At 37.9% G+C, this 22652-nt stretch overlaps 1 protein-coding gene across 2 annotated transcripts in view; it reads right to left on the bottom strand.

The window, feature by feature from the left end:
* Positions 1–22165, bottom strand: part of LOC127970627 (coiled-coil domain-containing protein 85A-like) — a 28714-nt gene extending 6549 nt beyond the window's left edge. The window contains exons 1-2 of one of the 2 annotated variants that reach the window (XR_008156640.1): positions 21498–22165; positions 19234–20702 (exon numbers count right to left, since the gene is read on the bottom strand). Coding sequence is in view for 1 of the 2 variants with exons in the window: in XM_052573282.1 (XP_052429242.1) it covers positions 19751–20702; positions 21498–21737 (1192 nt within the window). In the remaining variant the exon portion in view is untranslated. The remainder of the gene's footprint in view (positions 1–19233; positions 20703–21497) is intronic. The other variant, XM_052573282.1, reaches the window with a different exon arrangement.
* Positions 22166–22652: the final 487 nt, after the last annotated feature.

The raw sequence follows: 22652 nt of genomic DNA, 5'->3' as shown, positions 1-22652 counted from the left end.
TGCATATCCACCTTTAAACGGTGTATATTGCTTTGCTGGACAGCCACAATCAATTTGAATGGAGAAGGTCTGAAATATATGAATGGGCAAGACCATGAACTGATTTAATAACAAATACTAAAACCTCATATAGCTTTCATAAAATGTTCTAGACCTTATATGAAAAATAGAGAAAAAAATAAAATAATTCTGTGTGACCCTCTTCTATAACTATATGGTTAAAATATGTATTTGGGAACAAACTTGGAAAGTGAGTTACTTTACTGCAGAAAGATACTGTTATATGGCCAAATTATGCCAGAGTACTGCTAGTCAAAAACTCTCATTTGATGAAAATACCTGATCTATTTAAAGCCTTATAGTTTGCAGAGCTCCATCAGTGTAAGGTAATAACATTATAATGGTGATGAAGGAAGCAGAACAGCAGTACGGGAGATAAATGAAGGTGCTTAAACCTCTTGACCCGCTTCTGTACATGTTGCATTTGTCAGTATCTTTAATAAACACCCCTGAGTTCAAACTGTCTCTGCTCTCTGCAGCTTTAAATGACTGCAATAAACTTACCCTGCCTTGAGAGACACACACACACACTAATACTGGTAGTAAGTAGAGATGTTTTATGGTGCAAATGTTATTTGAGAATGTAAAACATTATGTCTATAATAAATGCATTGACTTGTAGCTGTTAAAGATCTCAGGAATGAAAAAAGTCCATACAACATGTAAGTTCTTCAGTTTAATGTGTATAGAGTAGAAAGAGTTTCTTTATATTGACAAAGCTGCCTTTTTTTAGCTGGTTTGTGACCTTGTTCTTCAGTTAAGGCATTAGGGTGTAAACATAAACGAAAATGTGTTTTCAGGCATGGTGCTTGCATATAAAATATAATTGCATTTCATGAAGGTTATACTAGTACTTTAAAGACAAATATATATATATATATATATATATTTTTTTTTTTTTTTTCAAAATCAGGTTGAATCAGAATTCGGTAAGCAAATATATACAAAGCAACAATGTCAATTCAGCAAGCAAATTACACTTAAATAATCACTTTAGATTTTGAATGCAAAACATTCTCAAGAGGAGGTTTAAAAATTTGTATTTTATATTTCCAAAAGTATAAAGTTAGAATAATCAAAACGGAAAGTCTAAAAATATGGATACAGAGAGTGAGAACCTCTTACATATTGTATTAAAACAATGTTATTGCATTTTTATCTTGGCCTGGTGCTTGCATATCAAAAAAATAAACATAATAATTCCTCAAGTAAACAGTTGAAGAATTAGTTCACCCACAAAATGCATTTCCTCACTTGCTCACCAATTGATCATCTGCAACAAATGAGTGCCGTCAGAATGAAAGTCAAAACAAATGCTAAAAACATCACAATAATCCACATGTAACACAGACCACTCCAGTCCTTCATTTAACAACTTTTGAAGCAAACAACTATGTGTAAAAAAATTAATAAAATAAAAATAAAAATCATCAAAGAATTTTGAAATGTCAAACTGCTGGTTCTGGCTAAAATAAGAGGTCTCTACCTAAAATATTGCTTATTGTAGTGAGAAAGTCATCTTGTCTGAATAAGGAGAGGAACATGCACAGATCAAGCACCCTTGCAAGCAAAAACAGTCCAGTTTTAAACCCAAATGTTGGTGAATTTTGATGCGAGAGGAAAAACAGGGGAAGTGCTTTTTTCCACATTGTTATAAATTATAGACTCATGTTTTGGCTAAAAGATACAGTTTAATGTAAAAAAAAATAATAATAATTTGTTTCTTACATACATGCAGTTTTTCAATCTACAAGATGTTAATTGATGAACTGAATTCACGTGGATTACCTAGAATGTTATGTTTCTATCCACTGTTTAGACTTTCATTCTGATGCTGACGGCACCCATATCAAGTCATGCTAAATGTATCCAAATCTGTTCTGATGAAACTAAATCATATTCATCATGGTGGTTCCAAGGTAAGTACTTTTGTAGCAATCTGTAGTTTCATTCCTTTTGGTCAAACCTAACTATTTTTGTGTAAAGTTTTTTTTTTTTTTTTTTTTTCTCACAAAGATTAGTTTGAAATGAAATTCTTGGTGGACCCCTTGGGTACCACAGTGGATCTACTGTACAAAACTTAGTTTGAATACAGTTAAGTGGTCTGTGCTAAATTAGTTGCAGAAAACCATAGAGAAGATAAAGTAGAAAACACAAGAATAAGAAAAATTTCAATAAAAATGGCTCCTTGTAGCAAAGTAATGAGCAGTGTGGTGTTGTTCTGGGAAAGTATTGGAAGTGTCTGAGCAGCACTGCAGTAGAATCTACATTAACATGGAAATAGCAGGTGTGCTCCAGCAAGAGATGCAGACAGGACACTGATACTCACTTTCTCAGGCTCTATGTAGCTGTTTTTGTGTATCTACTGCGTGTAAATGTATGTGAAAGTGATCAGGAGACAAGAGGCTGATTCAGTGATGTATGTAATCTTCTTCCTTTATAACCAACCTACGTCACTGACTCTGCTTCTTTCTCTATCTTCCTCTTTTGTTTTTGCCCTCACCTCTGCTGTAATCAGTCAGTATAGGGCTTCCCTGCAGTCCTTCACAAGGTCAGCTGCTGGGCCTCTCATTAAACAGTCCCATCAGCCATCTCTCTAACTCTCTCATCATCTGTGCCAGTTCACAATGCAGTCCGGCTCAGGTTTAAATGAGAACAGAATGAATATTCCTACGAGAAGCAGTGTAGCAGACACAAATCAATACCTCTCAGTCTCTTAGAAAGAAGCACGGGACATACTTGCTCCAGTTTTAGGCAGCCTGTATACATTTTCTCACATTTCCATGTTGATCCTAGCATAGCTTTTGTTCAGCATGCAAGAAAAACACAAACTCTAAACTATTTTTAAACATGTAATCTAATTACCACCATGTATTTTCTTTGTATGAAAATTGACACCAGTGACATAAGCAAAAGGTTACATTTGAGCTATATCAGACAATGAATGCATTTTTTTTGTATTTCTTTTTTTTTAATAATATTGCTGTCTCTTTGCTAATTAATATCCAATATAGTTTTAGATTTTTTTTTGTGTCATACTGGCTCATAGAAAAGCTTAAACCTTTCAGTGTTTGGAAGCAGCGTGGAGAGTGTCGTCAGAAAGGATAAAGTAGCCTTGTGAGTCAATAAGCATACAGGAAAAATATTTTTCGCATCAGCCCACTGGACCTTTGGCCTGTTTGTTAGTGGTTGAATGGAGAGATGATAAAACACAAGTGAAAAGAGAAGCGACTGTCTTTGATGTCCTCTGAGCAGACACACTATTCTGTTGTTCAAAGAACTCTCTCTCTCTTTCACACACACACACACACACAAACACACACACACACACATACGCGCGCACACACACACATGGTAGCCACGTTTTTTGTAGAGACTATTCAGCAATTACAAGGAGCAGCTCGGACAATAGATTACATCTGAATCTATCAACACACACACTTCGTTCTCTGCATATTATGTGCAGTATCGTTATCAGAGAGACACTGTAATCCAAAAAATTGCCCAAGGTGACTTTCGGGATGCATTTATCAATACATTAAGGCCTGTCATTTGAATTCAAGAGGCCCATAGGGCCAAATTTCATGGATGAAGGGCGACGAAACTTGTGAAGCACTCATGATTCAGTTATTCCTAGTATATATGTTAAGTTCACATTCAGATTATTGATGCATCAATAAGTGCATCAGAAACCTTGCTGCTGTAGCTATATCAGTGTGTATTAGGGTGCTTTCACACTAGCACTTTTGGTGCGCACCCGGGGTCGGTTGACGTCAGAATTTGGTTCGTTTGGATGATGTGAACACTGTCTTCCATACTTCCATACACCCACGAACAGTACCCGAGTCCGCTTAAAAATGGTGGTCTGGGGTACACTTCATGTGAACTCTGGTACGGTTTGCTGCTCATGTGAACGCAATCGTACCAAATCGAGAAGTGAACCGCTTTTAATGACAAATTATTTGATGAAAATGTGTGTTTGTGTGTGTGTTTCACTCATTTTCCTGATGAGCGTGACTGACGCGCTGCAAGCAGAGAGCTGTACATCTCATTTATGTTCGCCTTCAACATTCTTTAGAGCATTTTTAGTAAATTCGTAAGACAGACGCAAGTGCCGTTATGTACCGAAGCTTTATAAACAAAACAAACAGTTCAAAAACGTAATACATAAAAGTGCACAGAGTAATGTTATGCATTTGCCGCCTTCTCCTGCACTGTCGTTACCAAGCAACGGGGTAAACAGCTGCTGGCTTGATGACGCAAGTGAACCGTGGTACTGACTCAAATATTATAATATGAACACAGTCCAGCGGGGGCAGGGGGAGGGGGGAGCAACCGAACTCGGGTTCGGACCAAGCAAGTGAACCAAGTGTGAAAGCACCCTTAAACTCCAGCAATGCTTTAAGAACTGAAATCTACATTTTAGTGATCTTATAATTACAGATTAATGTGATTTGCAAAGAATATTATTTCTTCGTACGGCTGCCAGTTAACAGATTTAAGTGTTACAATATTTCACATTTATTTCCTAAGTATTTTCATTGTTATTTATATTTGTACAGACCATTTTTGAACATCGTTTTAAAATCGTTTGAAAAATCATAGACTATATAATACCACAGAATGTAATACTTTGTGGGTCTTTTATGTCAGCTGCAATAGAAACGGTCAGAAGTTCAGAATCAGGTTTGAGGAGCACATTAATATTAATGCATTAAACGCACTAAAACAAAACATAATGGGAGGGAATTTACTTCAAAGTGAAAAGCTAATGAGACGAGGAGGAATAACTCATTGGCCTACTTAACAGGATGTTCTGGGAGAAAACCCGATCGCTATCTTAAACGCACTGTGCTCCCTGCTGCCCTTACGAGGAATGAATGTCAATGAGCCCAAACTTCCCACCTCTGCTGAGATCCTCCAGTCATCCTCCAGTATATTCCCCCATTGGACAAGGTCAACCCTTAATGAGCTTCTTTGCAAATAAATCTGAAATTCAGACCCCCTGACATCACCGATTTCCTACAGGCAAAAGAGGACTATTTTTATAAGCATATTTGCGTGACTGTTTTTTTATATCGTGATGCCCTCCACACCATGTTTGTGCTGTCATAGAGTATGAAGCATTGGGAAGCCATCAAGGAAATCAGGTCAGTTAAGAGATTAAATCACTATTTGAAAAAAAATATGTAAAAAAATATGTGGAGCTCAAATTGTTTATGCAATGTACTTTCCCTCAGTGCAAATTATACAATAATCACTATTCAGAGTGAAGACAGTCTGTCTCTGCAGAACCCAGGAACACACTATTCTAACAAACATAGGAGAGAGTCTTCCCTGAGGAGAACCTTTTCTCCGAGGTGTACAAAGCCCTTATTGCCAAGAAGATAAGACCTATAGATGGCAAATAGTTATAAATGGGGGTTTAAATTGTGGAAAGCAAGTCCTAATAAGATAACGAACATGTATTATGACATATACACACTCACACACTGGAGGGTGGAATGCTCTACTGACCCAGCTTCAAGAAGCAATTTCCCTGAAGCACCAGTGTTCATCCCAAAACACAGTAGTGCATCAGATTTTCCATAAATGCTATGTGTGTCTCCAATAGAGCTAAAGCACGTACTGTACTTGTATAAAAAAAAAAAAAGACACCTCACCGAAAACCTGGGTCACTTTGTCATTTGAGACCATCTGCACAAACAAAAGTACACAAGATGAAATATTCCTCTTTACATGTTCAAGTGCTACATTTTTGCAATGTTATGGTTATTTTGAAATCAAGTAGAAGCCATTAAAAAAAAAGCTGTTTAGGAATTTGAAAGTGTGCTTGCTAATCTTAGCTGTTGAGAAAATATGGATAACAGCAAAAATAAATGTGTCGTTTACAAAAAAAAAAGTTCACTTTGACCATTTTGTGAACTGCTTCAAGCAATTTACTGAAAAGTCTGACTCAAAACATTATTCTGAAGACAGTAGTACATAAATCATATGGACCACTTTTTTATATCTATGTTGTTTTAATGACTGAATGCTCCAGTCACCAGTTCAGTTTACCCTTTGCATGGATTGTGATTGACAGGTGATCTGACCAATCATAACAACGAATCTGCAATTTTTTCTCAACAAAAGACTTTGTTTTAAACCAAAAGTAACCTGTTTTGTCTTGTCTGTTGGTGTGCTGTCATTGCTATGCAATGTAAATCTCACTGTGTGAAAACGTTTGACGTGGAAGCACTACATGGCTGCACAACAGTAACTATTGGGAGTGGGTTTTTGCATTCGACAAATAAAACGACAGCAACATGGGAGTAAGTAAATAATGACAGAATTTTCAATTCTGAATTTATTAAGCACAAAATATTTTTTGCCTGTGTGTATAGATTATGGCGAGAATGAGAGAGGAAGGAAAATAACAGTTTTAACAAAGATCTAAAGGATCTAAAGGTTGTGTGATTGAGGTCGTGTGCCTCTGGATTCAGATGTACAGATGACATCATGTCCTCCCTCTGACGACTCCGTGAGTAGCTTCCACACACATCCCTGTCAGCCCTATAAATAACCACAAACAGCCTGAGTCTCTTGCCTCAGACAAATTAGCCTTTTTCCAACTCGCATGTAACATGAGCAGGTTGTCCAAATTATTAGTATTTCGGGATACAGTAGGAAAACAATACATGGATGACTAACAACAGTACATCTACTGTCAGTGTTCAAATAGAAGTTTGCTGTCTGTTAAATGGTTTTTGGAGGGGTTTTCTCACATTTTGAGAAGTTTTAGCACTAGCCTGCTAGGCTGAAAGACCGGCTAAAACCAGTTGTACTTAAATTGTAGTTTTATTGTATTTGTTTATAACTGTTGTGGTAACTGTCAACAATACTGTCACAGCTCTTTTTCCTGTCCTGTCTGCCCTTATACTGAACTCATAGCACATGCTCTTCAACTGCATGAATTAATGCAGTGGCACGCATTGTATAACATTTCATATTTTAGCACAAATTAAATAACAAGCATGCAATGTCATAGTTAGCCTATGTCCTCAGTTAAGAGATGAAGTTACCAAAAAAAAAAAAAAAAAAATTCTGTTAAGGCATGCTGCTTTAAACCTGTGCATGTAAGTATTTGTAATAAATGAGTCACATTTAAAAACATGTCTCTGAAATGCAGTGGTTTTCAAAACTGTCCTGGAGCAAAGCTGTCTCGCTCATCTAAGTAAAACACCCAATTCAACTTGTCAGCTCATTAGGGACTTTAAGACCTGAAGCATGCCATAAAAGGTAAAGAGTTGTGAGAAAATACGATGCGTGTCAGATCCACGTTCAGCAGCGGTGGCTCTTAAAGATGCCGAAATAACCTAAATAATCCAGCTGCTGTGATGTCTGTTAATCAAACAACAAAAGAAAAAAGGAGGAAATCTATAACTTTTGTAGCTTTTTGAAAAAAAAAAGAAAAAAGGCAAAAAAAATACTCAGCATAATAATACAAAATAGTCTAAAATAATCTAAACTTAACTACACCAAACTATTTTTCTACATTTTTCAGAACTGAATGAAATATAAAGTATATAATAATATAACGTAATAAAGTATTTTTCTTTCTGTGAACTTATCACAGTGCATTCTGGGACTTCACTGATGACCCCTTATAATGCAGCATCTGTAGGCCCCTCACTAGGTTTTGAAATTGAGTCTAAATTACCCTTCAATACTTCTCATACAGCACTGTTTTGTATGTATATCTCCCTCCATCCATCTTTTCCTCTGGTTCTGAAGATTGTAATTCCCTGATATGATTAAATATTTATGAGCATAAATTGAAAAAGGGGTCATTTAGTGTGGCTGTATTTTCCAAACTCCGTCAGCACATTATGAATTTCAAAATGCATGTCAGGTCATGCATTCAGATGATTTATAAAGAGTGCAATAGCAGTGTTTATGCTGAAGGGAGTCCATAAATACCCACAGTTAGCTGCCTGCACACTGCCCTCCTCCCACAGAGAGCACTGAATGGTTTGAGGTTCCTCCCTGAATATTACCTCTCTCATCTGCATAGAAATTTCATTCATTTTAATGGTCTTACCAATTACCTGGCTCTGTTGCCCAATTTCATTTTGTCTAAAGCTTCTTTTATTGTCTGTGTGTAGATGGGGAGATGGAAAGCTAGGGTCTGCCTCTGAGCTAGCAGAACTCTTCTAGCTTCCATTGCTGCTATTACTAACTGCATGTGTGTTCACTTGTATAAATAGTTGTCCACTCGAAAAAGTAGTTAAGACAAAGTTGGTTTTCTAAAGATTGGAAACAAAGTGTAGCCTTGCCACCCTGTAGTGTGCCAAGAGGAGAAGCAAAAAAGAAAATACAGTATACTAATATTACACTCATAATGCAAGATGGTTGCGTAATATGACTCACAAGCTGAGGCAGACTGCTGCTTGTGCATCACAATAAGCACAGAGACCTTAAATAAGATGGAAAGATTTTGGTTTAGTATTTTATTACTAAAACCACACATCGACATCATTGCTGTGAATTATTCCTAATATAGTTTTATACATTTGTATGTATTAGGGTTGGGCGACAAAATTGGAGGTGGGGGGTCGGGTAGCACAAGAGCTAAGTTATTCTGCTTTTCCACACTGAAAGCATACACAGCATGCTGCTTTCTGAAGCTGATACATGAGTGTCCTACAGTCTTTTTCTGCCTATGCCTAGAAATGTGACCCAGCTGTACGAGCCAAGAGCAAAAGTGCAGTGCTTTCACCATGAAAAAGAGTTTCACCTCACTCCCTGTCCTGCTGTCTATGTTTCTCTTTCTCAGTCCATCTCTTACTTTTAACTTATATAGCACAGCAGTCTATTCCTGCCCACACCACAGTACACAAAATCCCCAGTCAGCATAACATAAGCATGCATGCTAAAACACATGCTGGATCACTGTGATAAAGTCCATATATTTTCTGAACTGACAGTGGTTAACTTCTTAAAAATCCAGTGTGAAGTATTTCTTCAAAATAAGCAGTTCAAGGTACTAACAAACCTAGCTGCTACAAATGCTAGTGTTAGCATGCCAGCTAAAATGAATTATAAACTGATTAGCAAGTGTAGCCCACCATGTTTTTGGACTCAAAAAGCATCTTTATCGTGTGACTGATATTCAAAGTAGGTCTGTATTCAGACAGAATTTTCCAATTTTCAATATAAACCAAAGATACTTTGTTTTTTTTTAGAAGGGCTTACATTCTGCTGTCTTTCACATAACAGCTCTAGACAGTCGAGCTGAATTAATGCACACTCTTACCTGGGCTTAAGCCCAGATCCCCAAGCTGAGGAAAGGCCCAGTGTTGTTGCTGATATGTATGACATATTAAAATTGATCACCAGAATTTAAAATGTGTTGCTATGTTTTCACTGCTTTCGCTTGAGTGTGTAGCTCTGAGAAGGTGGGGATTTGTCAAGTTGAATGCTCCGAATGCTCTTTCGTGACTGCACTATTGTCACGTCTTCTGACCATCAGTGTGAGCAGAGAGCTACCGGCACGGTGACACAGCCAGACACAATGAATGAGATTTAATGAGAGCAGAGTGGAACAGAGCTAATATACAGTTACACACATAGTTGATATTCAGCATGTATCTGGTGGTTAAAATAAAGTATTATAGACTTCCTTGTCTTGTACCAAGAGTATTCATACTAACACTGAAAAGCGAAAATGTTCTATCTATGAACAAGTCATCATGTTTAATGCATTTGCAAGTTGACAATAGTTAGTCTTTAGCTTGCTAATACCATCCTACTAATATTTATTTTATATTGTCTGGTCTCATCCTTCTGAGCAGTTCACAGGGGGAACAATGTTTCTATTTTCTTTATTCTTTTTTAAACTGGTAGAGCATAGCCAAAGCAATGTCATGGATTCAGTTTCATAAAACTGTATGTAAAATATTTTGCAATGTTTTTGAAAGAAATATATTATATTATGCTTACCTAGTGGTATTAATACTAATATTGTAAAATATTATTACAATCTAAATGAAATGTTTTCAGTTTGCAGCATTTTCAGCAGCTGAATTTGAAGCTGAATTTTCACATGATCCTTAAGAAAATTACTCTAATATACTGATTTGGTGCTGATTATCCATTTTACAAGCAGTTGTGCTGTTTAATATTTTTGGAAACTGAGATTCAGAATGTCAGAATACATTTTTGCGGGCTTAATTATTAAACTATTAAGCTACTGAACCTTTTTTAACTGAAGTACCAACACTTGCAGTGACTTGAACCACTAATTCACCACACAAACACCAACCACTAGTACATACTTGCCACTGGCAAAGGTCAACACACTTTCAAAAAGACGTGTGTGAACTCTTTCCCATTAGCTGGACATCGATTTTTCCTAGAATGAGATCTTATTTTCTCAGCCTTTCCAATGAAAGTAAACATTTTAATGTATGTATATATTTTTCTTCTGCTACTACAGAAAACACATAATGTTAGGTTAAATGTGGCCCTTCAGGCTACTGTATGAGCCCTTAAAAGAGATCTGTAGATTGGGTAACAGCTCTGAAGGGGCCCTGACCACTGCAAGTCCTCATGTTCCCTCTTTCTGAGGTAGCAATCAATGGTTTCTGCCTTGAGCCAGCAGGGAGATAAACAGGGGTTCTAGGTAGAGAGCAGGCTGGCTCTGGCCCTCTTAGCAAGAATTCCTAATATCCACAGCACAGCACAGAAGCTAGTATTGGTAGAGATGGCACAGGGTTTCATTAGGAACACAGGTCTTTTGTTGGCACACTTGAATGTCTTCCAGGGGACTGGAGAGATCAAGGGCTTAATGTGAGATGAATAATATTATATAAGATTAAATAAACTATTATTGTAAAATATGGGCCAGCAGCCAATAATTGGGATTGACAAAGCATCCTGGACAAAGACACTGACTGTCTTGTAATCTTTGTCTCTTACAGAGGCAACAAAGCAATGCATAAACAATGGTTCCACATGGTTTATAATTTCATTATGAGAAGGCATCTTATTTTTCCTTTCAGATCTCAAGATTAATACTCAAGTTTTCTTATTATTGAGGGAAATGGACAAAAAGAAAGTCTGAAGGACAGTGTGGAAGTGAAAAATACTCTGCTGGTCAAAATGATTCATCTAGGAGCAAATACCAAACTATCAGAAACGGAGAAGTTATTTTACATCTTGCATTTTTGTGAGCTGCAGTTTTGAAAAGCAAGCTACTTTGCATTCAAGGTATACATTTAATACATTTATGCATTTCTTTGAAATCAAATCCATGAACTTAGCATTGTTACTGTTATGCTCTGCTTTTTGAGTTGTTTGACGTGAACATATAAATATTGGTATATACAGGGCCAGTCCATGTCAGGTCAGGCTATTGCTAAGGCTGATTTAAGGATGAGATTCTAATTTTTTTTTTTTTTTTCCTCCTTGAATTATTCATTATTTCTAGGTCAAGGGGTATGGTATTTCAGGCATTATGATTGCAATCCATATTTAAATTAAAAGATGCATACACAAACTTGTTCACTTTTCACATCAGTGGAAAAATTTCATTCCAACTGGTTCAGAGAATCCTACTTAGGGTAAAAATATGCAGATATTTCATTAAACCTATTTCATTGTGTACCCATTGATAAACAGTTATTGAAAGTTTAACACCACCTGCATTGCTTTTTTATGAACTAAAATGATGTAGCGGTCAATGCTGCATTTATTTTGTACTTAATTCCTTTTCACTGTCTATTTCGCATATCTTAAATTCAGTGTTTCTCCTCTCCGTTGCAGTAGCAGAAAGCCTAAATCAATTGCTCACTTGTGTGCTAATGAGAGATCAATAAACACTGCAGCTCTCCACTTCCAAGAGTGTTCACCTATTTTCCCCAGAAACCGTCTCATCAGATTCGTTTTCTACACCACATGTAGCACATCGAAATTACTGCATACCAAAGTCCGCATGACAACGAATAGATTATGGAATTAGCAACTGCACACTGCGATCACAGGGGGGCTAAATTGCTGTCTGTTTAGGACACAGCTTAGCAGGATTAGAATTTTTCATTAAACCATAAAACAAGCAGACAGTCATTAATTATGGCTGAGCATTCAAGATCAGTCATTGGCCAGGTTACATAGAGCTGAGTAGATTTAATTTAGTACCAGGCTTCTGAGAACTGTTTCCTAACTGTTATGCAACCCCTGGCTCCCCAGCAAGAGAGCAAAAAACAACCGTCTGATGCCAGCCTTGATCGCCAAGGCCTTTACCTCTTGAGAAATGAAAGAAAAAGAAATTAAATTCCACTTAAATGTCAAGGCAAGCAACTATATATGTATTCCACAGATTGCAAATTGAATTACTGCAAACGGCCAAAGCCTTGTACCTCCACATCAGCCTGGAACTACGACGAAAGCCCACAAAGCGTGAATCGTGAACAGCCAGCAGTGCTTGTTCTGTGTCACATTACCAATGCAAATGCAGCAGAGCTACAGCATTATTCATTATTTACACAACGCACTGACAGACGGTCTGATTGATGGACGGTATGATTTCTCAACATCGGTCCCTGAGGAACATTTACAGTAGTTGGAGCTATATTTAAGAGCTATATTTAAGAAAAGGTCGGTCAAGGTCAAACACAAGGTCTTCTGTGGGTCAGGCCAGGTCAGTGTGGGACGTTTTAGAATGCAATTTATTGTTTTGACTCTTCAAGCTTAACAAACAGCATAGAAAAAAATAGAAAGTACTCAGAAAACAAACTTAAAGAGACAGTTTACCCAAAAACGAGAATTCTGTAATCATTTATGGTGTCAGTCCAAACGTGACTTTGTTCAGTTGATTTATTTTCTTTCTCTACATTCAGTGAAAGTCATAAAGGTTTGGAACGACACTAGCATGAGTCAATGATGACAGAACTTTTTCATTTTGGGGTAAACTAACCTTTAAACCTTTTCCCTGAACTCAAAGCAACTTCTGTAATCCAATTAAGTTAAGCAATTATGGCTCTTATGAGATATAGTTCTTATGAAAATGTATTATTTGTTAAGTTACTGTCAGAGTTCCCCAAATATTTAGCTTGAGGTTCTAAGTTTTTAGATTCATAAACATGTTTAAAAGCAAATATCATTTGAAGTCCTTCACAGAAAACTTCTTTCTGTGAATTTCTTTAAACCCTTAAATCAGACTGCTTGCAGCTGTTATTTTACTGATATATTAATGGCTAGCAATCAAAAAATCATTAGAACGTGACAAAGTAAAATAACATTCCTATATTTCTGCTTTCATCACAAATCTTGCTAAAAAACTGACAGAATGACAAACCATATAAAGAGTTGCCTTGGTAAATATTTATATATATAACTTTGGATTTGGAGAACATTCTCAAACCTTGTTTTGTTTTATTTGTTCTTTAAGTCGGAATATGAAACTGGCCCACACCAGAACCACTCTGAATATTTATATACTTACCACCTCTCAACTATAGAGCAGCTGATTAGGTCAAAGCCAGAAACATCAGAGTTACTGTGGACTGCAAGACAACACCCCAGTAAGGGAGGAGAAAAAGAGAAATCAGACTGTCACAACCTTCTTAAGGGATAATCCAGGCTGGCTGGCCGCGGCCAAAAGGGATAAACTGTAATGCTCTGCTCAGAATTTGAGCATGTGGTTCCATGAAAAGTGTAAATATTTTTTTTTACTGATTAACCAAATACTTTTTTATTTTTTTAAATGTGTATTTATGACTAATTAGACACACTGGGGATTGTCAGTCTCTACTAAAATGCGAGTTCTGAGGGATCTGGAGCAGTAAGCAGATTGAAAAGTGAGGATATGCACCAACCCAGAGCATCAGCGGAAAAATTTAATTGGATCTGCACTATTAGGAAAAGACAGTTTTGGTCTGAAGAAATAATGAAAGAACACAAGTGTATTTCAAGAAAAGTGAATGACTGAAAGAAGGGAAAGAGGAAGTGAAAGAAAGAGAACAATGGCTTATTCTCTCTTTGTTAGCTTGTGGTGTCAAAATACATAAATCAGCAGCAGGATGGATCTCAGTACAGGCTGTCTCAGTGTTTCCCCGTCCATAATCCCCCCCCCCCCCCCCCCCACGCTTAAGGTCAAGTTAATTTCATAAAATTGTATTGTCTTTATAGTGCCAGATCACAACAGAAGTCATTCAAGGTTACCTTTCCTATAGAACAGGTCCTTGTTCTATATAGCCTTATGTTTAGGGTTGGGAATCATTAGAAAATTTACAGTTCCGGTTTTGCCTAAAATTCCAATTCCATTAAAATCAATAATCAAAAAAAAAAAAAAAAAAGTTAAATGAAAAATGCACAATACTCAACTACTCAATGCTCAATACTGTTTATTACTTACTGTCAACTTAATTTAAAAGTTGGCAAAGTCAAAATTCAACATGTTTTACAGTATACAGATCTTCATAAGTAGGGTTGGGTATAGTTAGACATTTTCCGGTTCCAATTATGGTTCTATTTGAATGAACTATTAAGGTTTTTTTTTTTTTTTTTTTTTACTATTCTACAATCATTGAATGTAGTGTTGCTGGAAGGTAGTAAGTAATGTTGAGTAATGCTAGTCCATCAATCAGCATATGCTTTAAAGTTTATGTTTTTTACACTAACAATAACATTTTACTTTTCAAGCAGGAATAAGATGGTTGGCCAAATAATGACTTGAGGGCTTAGACACTTGTTTATTTCCCTAAATTAATGAAATATAAACTGTTATACTTTTAACCATGTACAGGTGCATCTAAAAAATATTAATATCATGGAAAAGTTCTTTATTTTTTGCAATTAAATTTAAAAAAGCAAACTTTCTTATATTCCATTGCACACAAACTGAAATATTTCAAGAGTTTTATTTTTTAAATACTGATGATTATGATTTACAGCTTAGGGGAAATTAAAATACAGTATCTCAAAAAATTTAATATTTATCTCAATCCAAAAAAGACAAATGTTCAAGATCTTCAAAGCAGGTTTAATTACGCACTCAATGCTTGGTTGGGGCTCCTTTTGCACAAATTACTGCTTCAATGTGGTGTGGCACAGAGGTGATCAGCCTGTGGCACTGCTGAGGTGTTACTGAAGCCCAGGTTGCTTTGATAGCGGCCTTCAGCTCCTCTGAATTGTTTGTCAGATGTTACTCATGGTCATCAAACCACTTGGAAGTGCTAAAGTCCAGGTGCTAAAGTCCTGGGCAGGTGCTAAAGTCCTGCTGGAAAAGAGAACCAGCATCTCCAAAAAGCTTGTCAGCAGATGGAAGCATAATGTGCTCCAAAATCTCCTGGTTGATGGCTGCATTGAATTTGAACTTGATAAAACACAATGGACCAACAACAGCAGATGTCAAATCAACTCTTGAATTCAGAAACGTCACCCTGGACTTAATGGAGCTTGGATTCTGTGCCTCTCCAGTCTTCCTCCAGACTCCAGACCTTGATTTCCAAATGAAATGCTAAATTTATTTTCATCCAAAAATAGGACTTTGGACCACTGAGCTAAAGTCCAGTTCTTTTTCTCCTTACCCCAGGTGAATGCTTAATGATGTTTTTATGGTTCAGGAGTGGCTTGTTTCAAGGAACGTGACAGCTGTAGACCTTTTCCTGAAGACGTCTTGATGCATTGACTCCGGCTTCAGTCCACTCTTTGTGAAGCTGTCCCAAGTTCTTGAATCAGCTTTTTCTGAAATTCCTTCCAAGGCTGTGGTCCTTTTTTCTTCCAGTCAACTTTCTATGAATATATTTTGATACAGCACTCTGTGAACAGCCAGCCCTGTCAGCAATGACCTCCTGTGGCTTACCCTCCTCGTAGAGAGCGTTGATGATTGTCTTCTGGACAACTGTCAAGTCAGTAGTCTTTCCCATAATTGTGGTTGCATGTTCTAAACTAGCCCAAAAGGAACCCAGTATTTATACTCAAAATTAATCAAACTAATCGAGCTCAAAATTTAATATTGTAATAATTTTTTGAGATACTGAATTTCTAATTTTCCTAAGCTGTAAGTCATAACCATCAGAATAATAATAAACAAACTATTAAAATATTTTAGTTTGTGTGCAATGAATTTAGAATCAAGAAAGTTTGCTCTTTTTATTAAATTAGACAAAAATTAAGACCTTTTCCATGATATTCAAATTTTCTGAGATGTACCTGTATACACACACTCCATAAAGCCCCTATTTTACAAATAATGATACAGTCAGGAGATAGTATGATAGTATGATGAGTGGTTTCCACATTTTTCCACACTAAATAATCTAACCCTCATACTTAAATAACAATAGCAGTCTATTTATTTAGTTGTCCAAGTTGAAGTCAGTATGTATATTAATGACAATATGGGACAAAAATAATGTTATTTAGTGGCGGCAGGTGCTGCGTGCATCCGGTACAGTCAAACAAAACGATGTGCACAGTTATAAAATTCAAGAGTGCGCATACAGTTGTGGAAAACAATGTGTTTGGGCAGTTAAAGATACACACGTCTGTGGAGTGTGCGTTATTGGAAACAATGTGTTCAATAATTAAAGAGGCAGGACCGCATTTCTGTTATTTGGTTTGTGACACCCTTTACAAGAAACAGTGCAAAACGACTGTTTAAATATGAATTCTTCATGTCTCTGTGTTAATGAATGGCAAAGATGCAATGTTTTGTTTACTACTTGTAGTGAAGCGCGTGACACTTCCAGTGATATTAAATGTGCAATAGGTGATTGTCTTTAGAAGAAAAAATTGTTATGTTAGAGGAAAGTCTCTTCACATCCTGATAGCAATCATTAAGTTAAGTGGTCTAAATGTATTTATCTGTATTTATTTATATATTCTCTAGAAGGCGTAGGACCAAGAAATGAATATCCAATCAAAATGCTTGGTCCGAGCGTTTTAAATAGCTTTCCTACCTGCCTGTCAACGTATGTATCTGCATTCCTCTGGATACGTCATCAGCACGTTCATGCACACTGTGCTGACTGTACTTTTAAAGTTTTCTCGCCGGTGTATGAAACATGATGTAGCCCATCGGTTCCCAATTCCAGTTAGTTAACACACCTGATTCAGATGACCAACTTGTTAGAAGTGAGCTACGTGAATGAATAGTGTTCCAATCGATATGATCCCTTCACCGTGTTTATTGCTCCCTACTCCCTGAGCAGGGGTTTACTTCACTTGGAACATGGGCTGATGTAGCCTATTGTAGTAATGTTGTCTCTGGAATTCTGGTCTGTGAGCAAAAAGTGCGTTCAGGGGGCGTGGCTTTGCACTGCAACTACAGGGAAGGTGGGACGTTCGCTTTCAGTGCTATCAGGCTAATGTTAGCATTTTCCAAGATCTTCTATTGCACTTTTAACCTCTGCTGTCTCACAAGAGGAAATACTGTAAATACATCAACCACCTCTGCAGAACTACTCTGAGAGTCACTTCATGAGCATTTGAATAAAAATATCCTCATACCATATACACACAGAAATGTAAAGGTATTCACGACAACCCATCAAAATAAAAGTTTGGTTTAACTTGTAGACATTGTGGCAGAAATATATTAATATTGTTCAGTAGAATTTACGTAAATATTATAAATACAATATTTTTTCAATGTTTTAATTGTAATATTAAATCACCTTTATCCCCCCCCCAAAAAAAAAAAAAAATCATTTTCATTAATTAAATGATAAATTAAATTAATGTTGTATGCCTTAAAAATATAAATACATCATAGAAATAAATGAAACTTGGTTGTATGCTTTCAAAAAATTGCACATACTAAAACTGAATTTGGTAAGAATAAAACATAAGGTTGAAAAAAAGGAAAAAAAGAATCAACAACCCCACCCCCCACCAAGGCGTAAACCTAGTGGAAACACTGTGTCTGGTACCAAGCTTGCATACAAGGCCTTTGTGCACTCAAAGAAGAAACAAGCCACAGGACATAAGATAAAAGTATAGATCCTAAATCAACCATTCCTCTGTCAGGAAGGATACTTCAAGAACTCTACAATTTCATCATAATATAAAATCTATAAATCAAAACATCACATTTGAAAACATCTTTCTTCAGAATAGTAGCACTATTTCTAGTTTGAGTTCTGCAGAGCTTACTTTTAGTCAGAGAACTCAGGTGTTAATTAGCAGCTTTTACTTTCCTATTAAATGCAGTGCAAGTTAAACAGCACGCAGCTTCAGGAAGAATCCCACAGCCTTGGCAAGCCACACAACTCAGCACATTTCTCCTCCAAGAAATCATTAGCAGAATATAGTTGGAGAGAAAGCTACACATCAGGAGGAGAGTCTGATATTCCTCCCTATTGTTCTGCACACATTCACATGGTTTGTTCTCCAATAATGTACACTGCAGCTTTTCTGATATGAAAGCGTCTGTACACAAAGCTATGAAGTATCCATTCAAAGCAAATTCATGTTTAATTTATAATTCACACCAAGAGGATACAGACCATTTTTCTTTAATCTGACAGGATACAATAACTTAGATTAGCATTAGGTAGCTAAAATAGCAGTTCTAAAGCCATTGGTCCTACAGAAACTACAAGCAAGATCACCAAGATGATGCTACAAAAAGGAACAAGAGTGACAAGACCCAGCTGAGATCTTTACCAGCACCTTGTGGTGTGTGTTTGAAGGTTTCTTTTATTTATTTTTTTTACTACCGCTGAGGTGTTTATGAGTCTTATGCTGGGTGTATGGAGGTGAATGTAGTTTACTGTAGGAGTTGAAACTATTTGCATATGTACAGTATATATCTGTGTGTGTAATTCAAGAACATTTGTGGGTTGCGACATTCAGTATATGTGCCAGGGTGGCCACTATTTACAACTGAACTGATAATGCCTTTAAAATTCCAATTAAGATCCTAAATTTGAAATTAGATATTAAACAGAAGCCAGAATTGCAATTCAAATTTGAATTCAAGTAAAACTTATTGAAATTGAAAGAAACCTTTATGGTTTATTTAAACTAGAAAAGCAAAGTTTAAAATAAGGAAATTATTTTTTTCTTTGTTGGAAGTTATGATAGAGGAAACTGTAGGAACAAAAGAAACGGGGGAAGAAAGGGCTTTTCTTAATCCTGCTCCTTCTCAAGTGCTGCTGACTCATACTTTGCCACTCCACTCACCTGCGTGCATATGGCAAATACAATGGTGTCCACTCCTGGTCCTCCTGGGCAGCACTGTCTTCTGGCTTTTGCTGGGCCTCTGAGCTTTTTGGTCTTTCATTGATTGATTACAGTGTTCCCTCAGCTGGGTTCCAGAGCATAAAAAATGGCTTCAGAGGCACAGGTACAGAGGCTGATTGATAGAAAGCAGCTAAAGCCTACTAAAAATCATGGCCCAAGAGGACCAAGACTGGACACCACCGACCTTTACCAGAGATGAGATGTTCTGCTCTAGCCAGACACTAAAGCCCCTGCTCTATCTGGCCATGGCCTCTCCTAAACTGAGCAAAGCAAAACTAAACTAAATGAAGATCATGGCTGGCTGAATTGGAGGGTTTAGTGCCTGGCTGGGAATATGGGTTTGCTGGCTTCAGGATGAAGGATGACCATCCCTTCTGCATGTGGTGTACTTAAATGGGACTCCGTATATCTCACTGTGGGTGCTACAGCAGGCTCCAATCGGAACCACCGTTCATACCGCTATAGATGCTCCGGTGATGAGGGGACATCTCCTCTACGCCCGGCCTCTTCTGTGCCACCTCTCGGCCGGGGCTGCCAAACCTTCCATGCTGATGCCTCAACAACTCAGGGCTCCCAGATATGACACGGCCCTTCTGTAGGTGCTCCGGTGTCCCTGATAGAAGCTGTTTGGGCTCTGGACTCCCACACACACTTCCCATGCTACCACTGTGCTTCTGGAAAAGGTCCGGGCTGCCAGGCGGCTGAGAGGACACCAGTAAGTGTTTTGAGAACTGCTCTGGGCTGCCTCTCTTGCCAAGTTTCTCTGGACTGAGACCCCGCAGGCCCTTGTGGTCTGGACTGGAGAAGGACCCGCAGCGAGACCGGCACACCTGGGGAAAGGTATGTGCTCCATACTCCTGGCTGGTGCTATGTCTTCGGCTTGTTTGCTCGGGACCCTTTGCCTCCTCCCCTGGGCCTGGCTTATGTAGGTGGTCAGGACTGCCTCCAACCGGGCCACCCAACAGCTGCTGCTTATGGGTGAGATGGTCAGGGCTGTCGGTGCTGCCCGCGCTGGAGGTACTGCTCCCGTCACCTACATCCCTTAATAGGCCAGGCCCAGGGCCACTAGCATGAGACAGGCTGCTCTGACTATCAATTGAACTCCTGCAGCCGACTGGTCCCCCGGTACCCGCTGACCCGCCGGTACCTCCAGAGCCCTTCTCCTCATCCAACATGAGGCACAGTTCTCTCAGTTCAAGGTTCTCCCTCACCACTTCCTCCTGCCTCTGCTCCAGCTCTTTCAGCTTCTGCAGGTAAAGTGTCACCTCCTTACGCATGATCCCTGCGCTGTAGCGGCCCAGGCGCTGCCACTCCCTCGACACCTTTTTCCCTTTCTGCCGGTCGTCATCCAGAAAGCAGCAGAGGTCCCGCAGCTCCTGGTTGTCCTCTTGCAGCTTCTGATTCACCTCCTGGAACAATAAAATCTATGACTCAACGCTGACGTCTAAGCAAAGCCAGTTTGACTGATGAAAGTAAAGTTAAACAAATGCTGACATCAGTGCTGCACAACAGAAGACAGAGTATGAAGAAAACAGAAAACAGACAACACATATTCTAGCATAATATTCTAGTCAAGTTTTTCAATATTAGTAGGAAAAACTTTCAGAAAAAAAATTAAATATATTAACACTATTAATAACATGTAATATTCATAATATTAATGTTAATTAATAATCTAAACCAATATTTTAAATACAAAGGTTCATTTATAATAATATTTTTTTATGTTTCTGTGTGTGTGTGTGTGTGTGTAATAATATCTAAATAATATATTAATTATTCTTAATACAAATATTTTAATGTTATTGAAATGGTTGTAACTTGACTTTTCAGGATTTACTTTACACAGGGCCTACTTTACACATCTGACCAAAAACAATTATTTGTTTTTTATTTTATTTTTTTCACCATAAGACAAGTGTTGCCATGTACTGTTCTATTACAAAATGATATTTAAGAGGCGCCCAGGGACCTTTAGCCCAAATATACCTCATCATAAAGAATTGTATCTGCAAGGAGCTACATATGAAAAAATGTGAAGATAAAAAAAAAAAAAAAATTAGTGCTAAAAAACTAAAGCTAGTGCTACAAAACATTAAGGTCAGAGCTGAACAGCTCTAACTGCTGATTCTGTCAAGGCCACAGAACGCTTTGAAAAAATATATATATATTATACAAACATAAAAAAAAGAGTCTCGCCTTACCTTCAGCCCCCGTATTTCGTTGAGATGCTGCTGAAGTCTGCGGTTCACCTCTCGGATGAGATTGCTGTGGTCCACTATGACGCTCATCTTCTCAGCTTCGGCTCTGCGGAGCCGGCGAACCAGCTCCTCCTTGCTCCATTTCAGAAGCTCCTCATCCGTAAGTTTGGAAAGGTCTTCTGAGGGACCTTCTGCGCTCTTGGATATGCTCGACTGCAGCTGAGGCTGGGTGGCCTTTTCCATTCTCCAGAGCAACTTATTGAAGTGCTAGGCTATAAAACAAATCGCCGACAAGGCGGTCAAATCCTTCGTTTGCACTTTACTGCAAATTCCCTCTTGTTAGGATATAATTTTTGAGACTACCATTTTAACGATAACTGTTCTGTCCATGCTGTCCCTTCTGAATATAGGGATGCAGCCCTAGAGTACCGGCGAATACTTCTCCTCCTTATGCGCTTGCTGTACGGGTGGACCCTCTGTCTCTACGGCAGAGACTCGGTCCGTTTCCATCTGTCCGTGAGTATCCTGTCCAGCTCAGTGCGGTGCTGAACCCGCGCATGAAGAAGGCGAACGGCGGGTGGCTTGTGTGCGCAGGGTGCGTGACAGTAGCCTCTCAAATTGCTCGACTGGCTGAGTAGTGATATTTCTCTCTCCCTCTCTTTCGCTCTCTGTTCCGCCACACGCCCCCTTATACTGGAGACAGCTAACTTTTTGATATTGAGCGCCACCTGGTGGTGTTAAATCAAGCATACATCAAACTGACCGTTTCAGTTTTTCTCAGTCGCTCTGGTACATTTGTTGAAACAATCTAAATATTTGCAAACTATAATGTGCATTTCTAAAAAAAAAAAAAAAAAAAAAAGCCCTTGTGACGCCGTTAATCATTATGCATAGATAGATAGATAGATAGATAGATAGATAGATAGATAGATAGATATAGATATAGATATAGATATGTAGATGGTTCAGATTAGCTGGTGTTAAGTAGCATCCCGGTATGACAGTATGCATATGAAGATCTGTGTAGGCGGGTCTGTCAAGCAAGTGTCACAACACAGAAGTTAGTTTACAGGACATAACACTGTTTTAGAAAATGAGTTGCGAATTTGAAAAGGTATTATCTAAGTCAAGATGTGTGCCTGAAGACAGACTGTCATA

Source organism: Carassius gibelio, chromosome B13 (genome assembly GCF_023724105.1).
Source record: "Carassius gibelio isolate Cgi1373 ecotype wild population from Czech Republic chromosome B13, carGib1.2-hapl.c, whole genome shotgun sequence".
NCBI classification, from domain to species: Eukaryota; Metazoa; Chordata; class Actinopteri; order Cypriniformes; family Cyprinidae; genus Carassius; species Carassius gibelio.
This window is presented reverse-complemented; position numbering and strand designations above follow the sequence as displayed.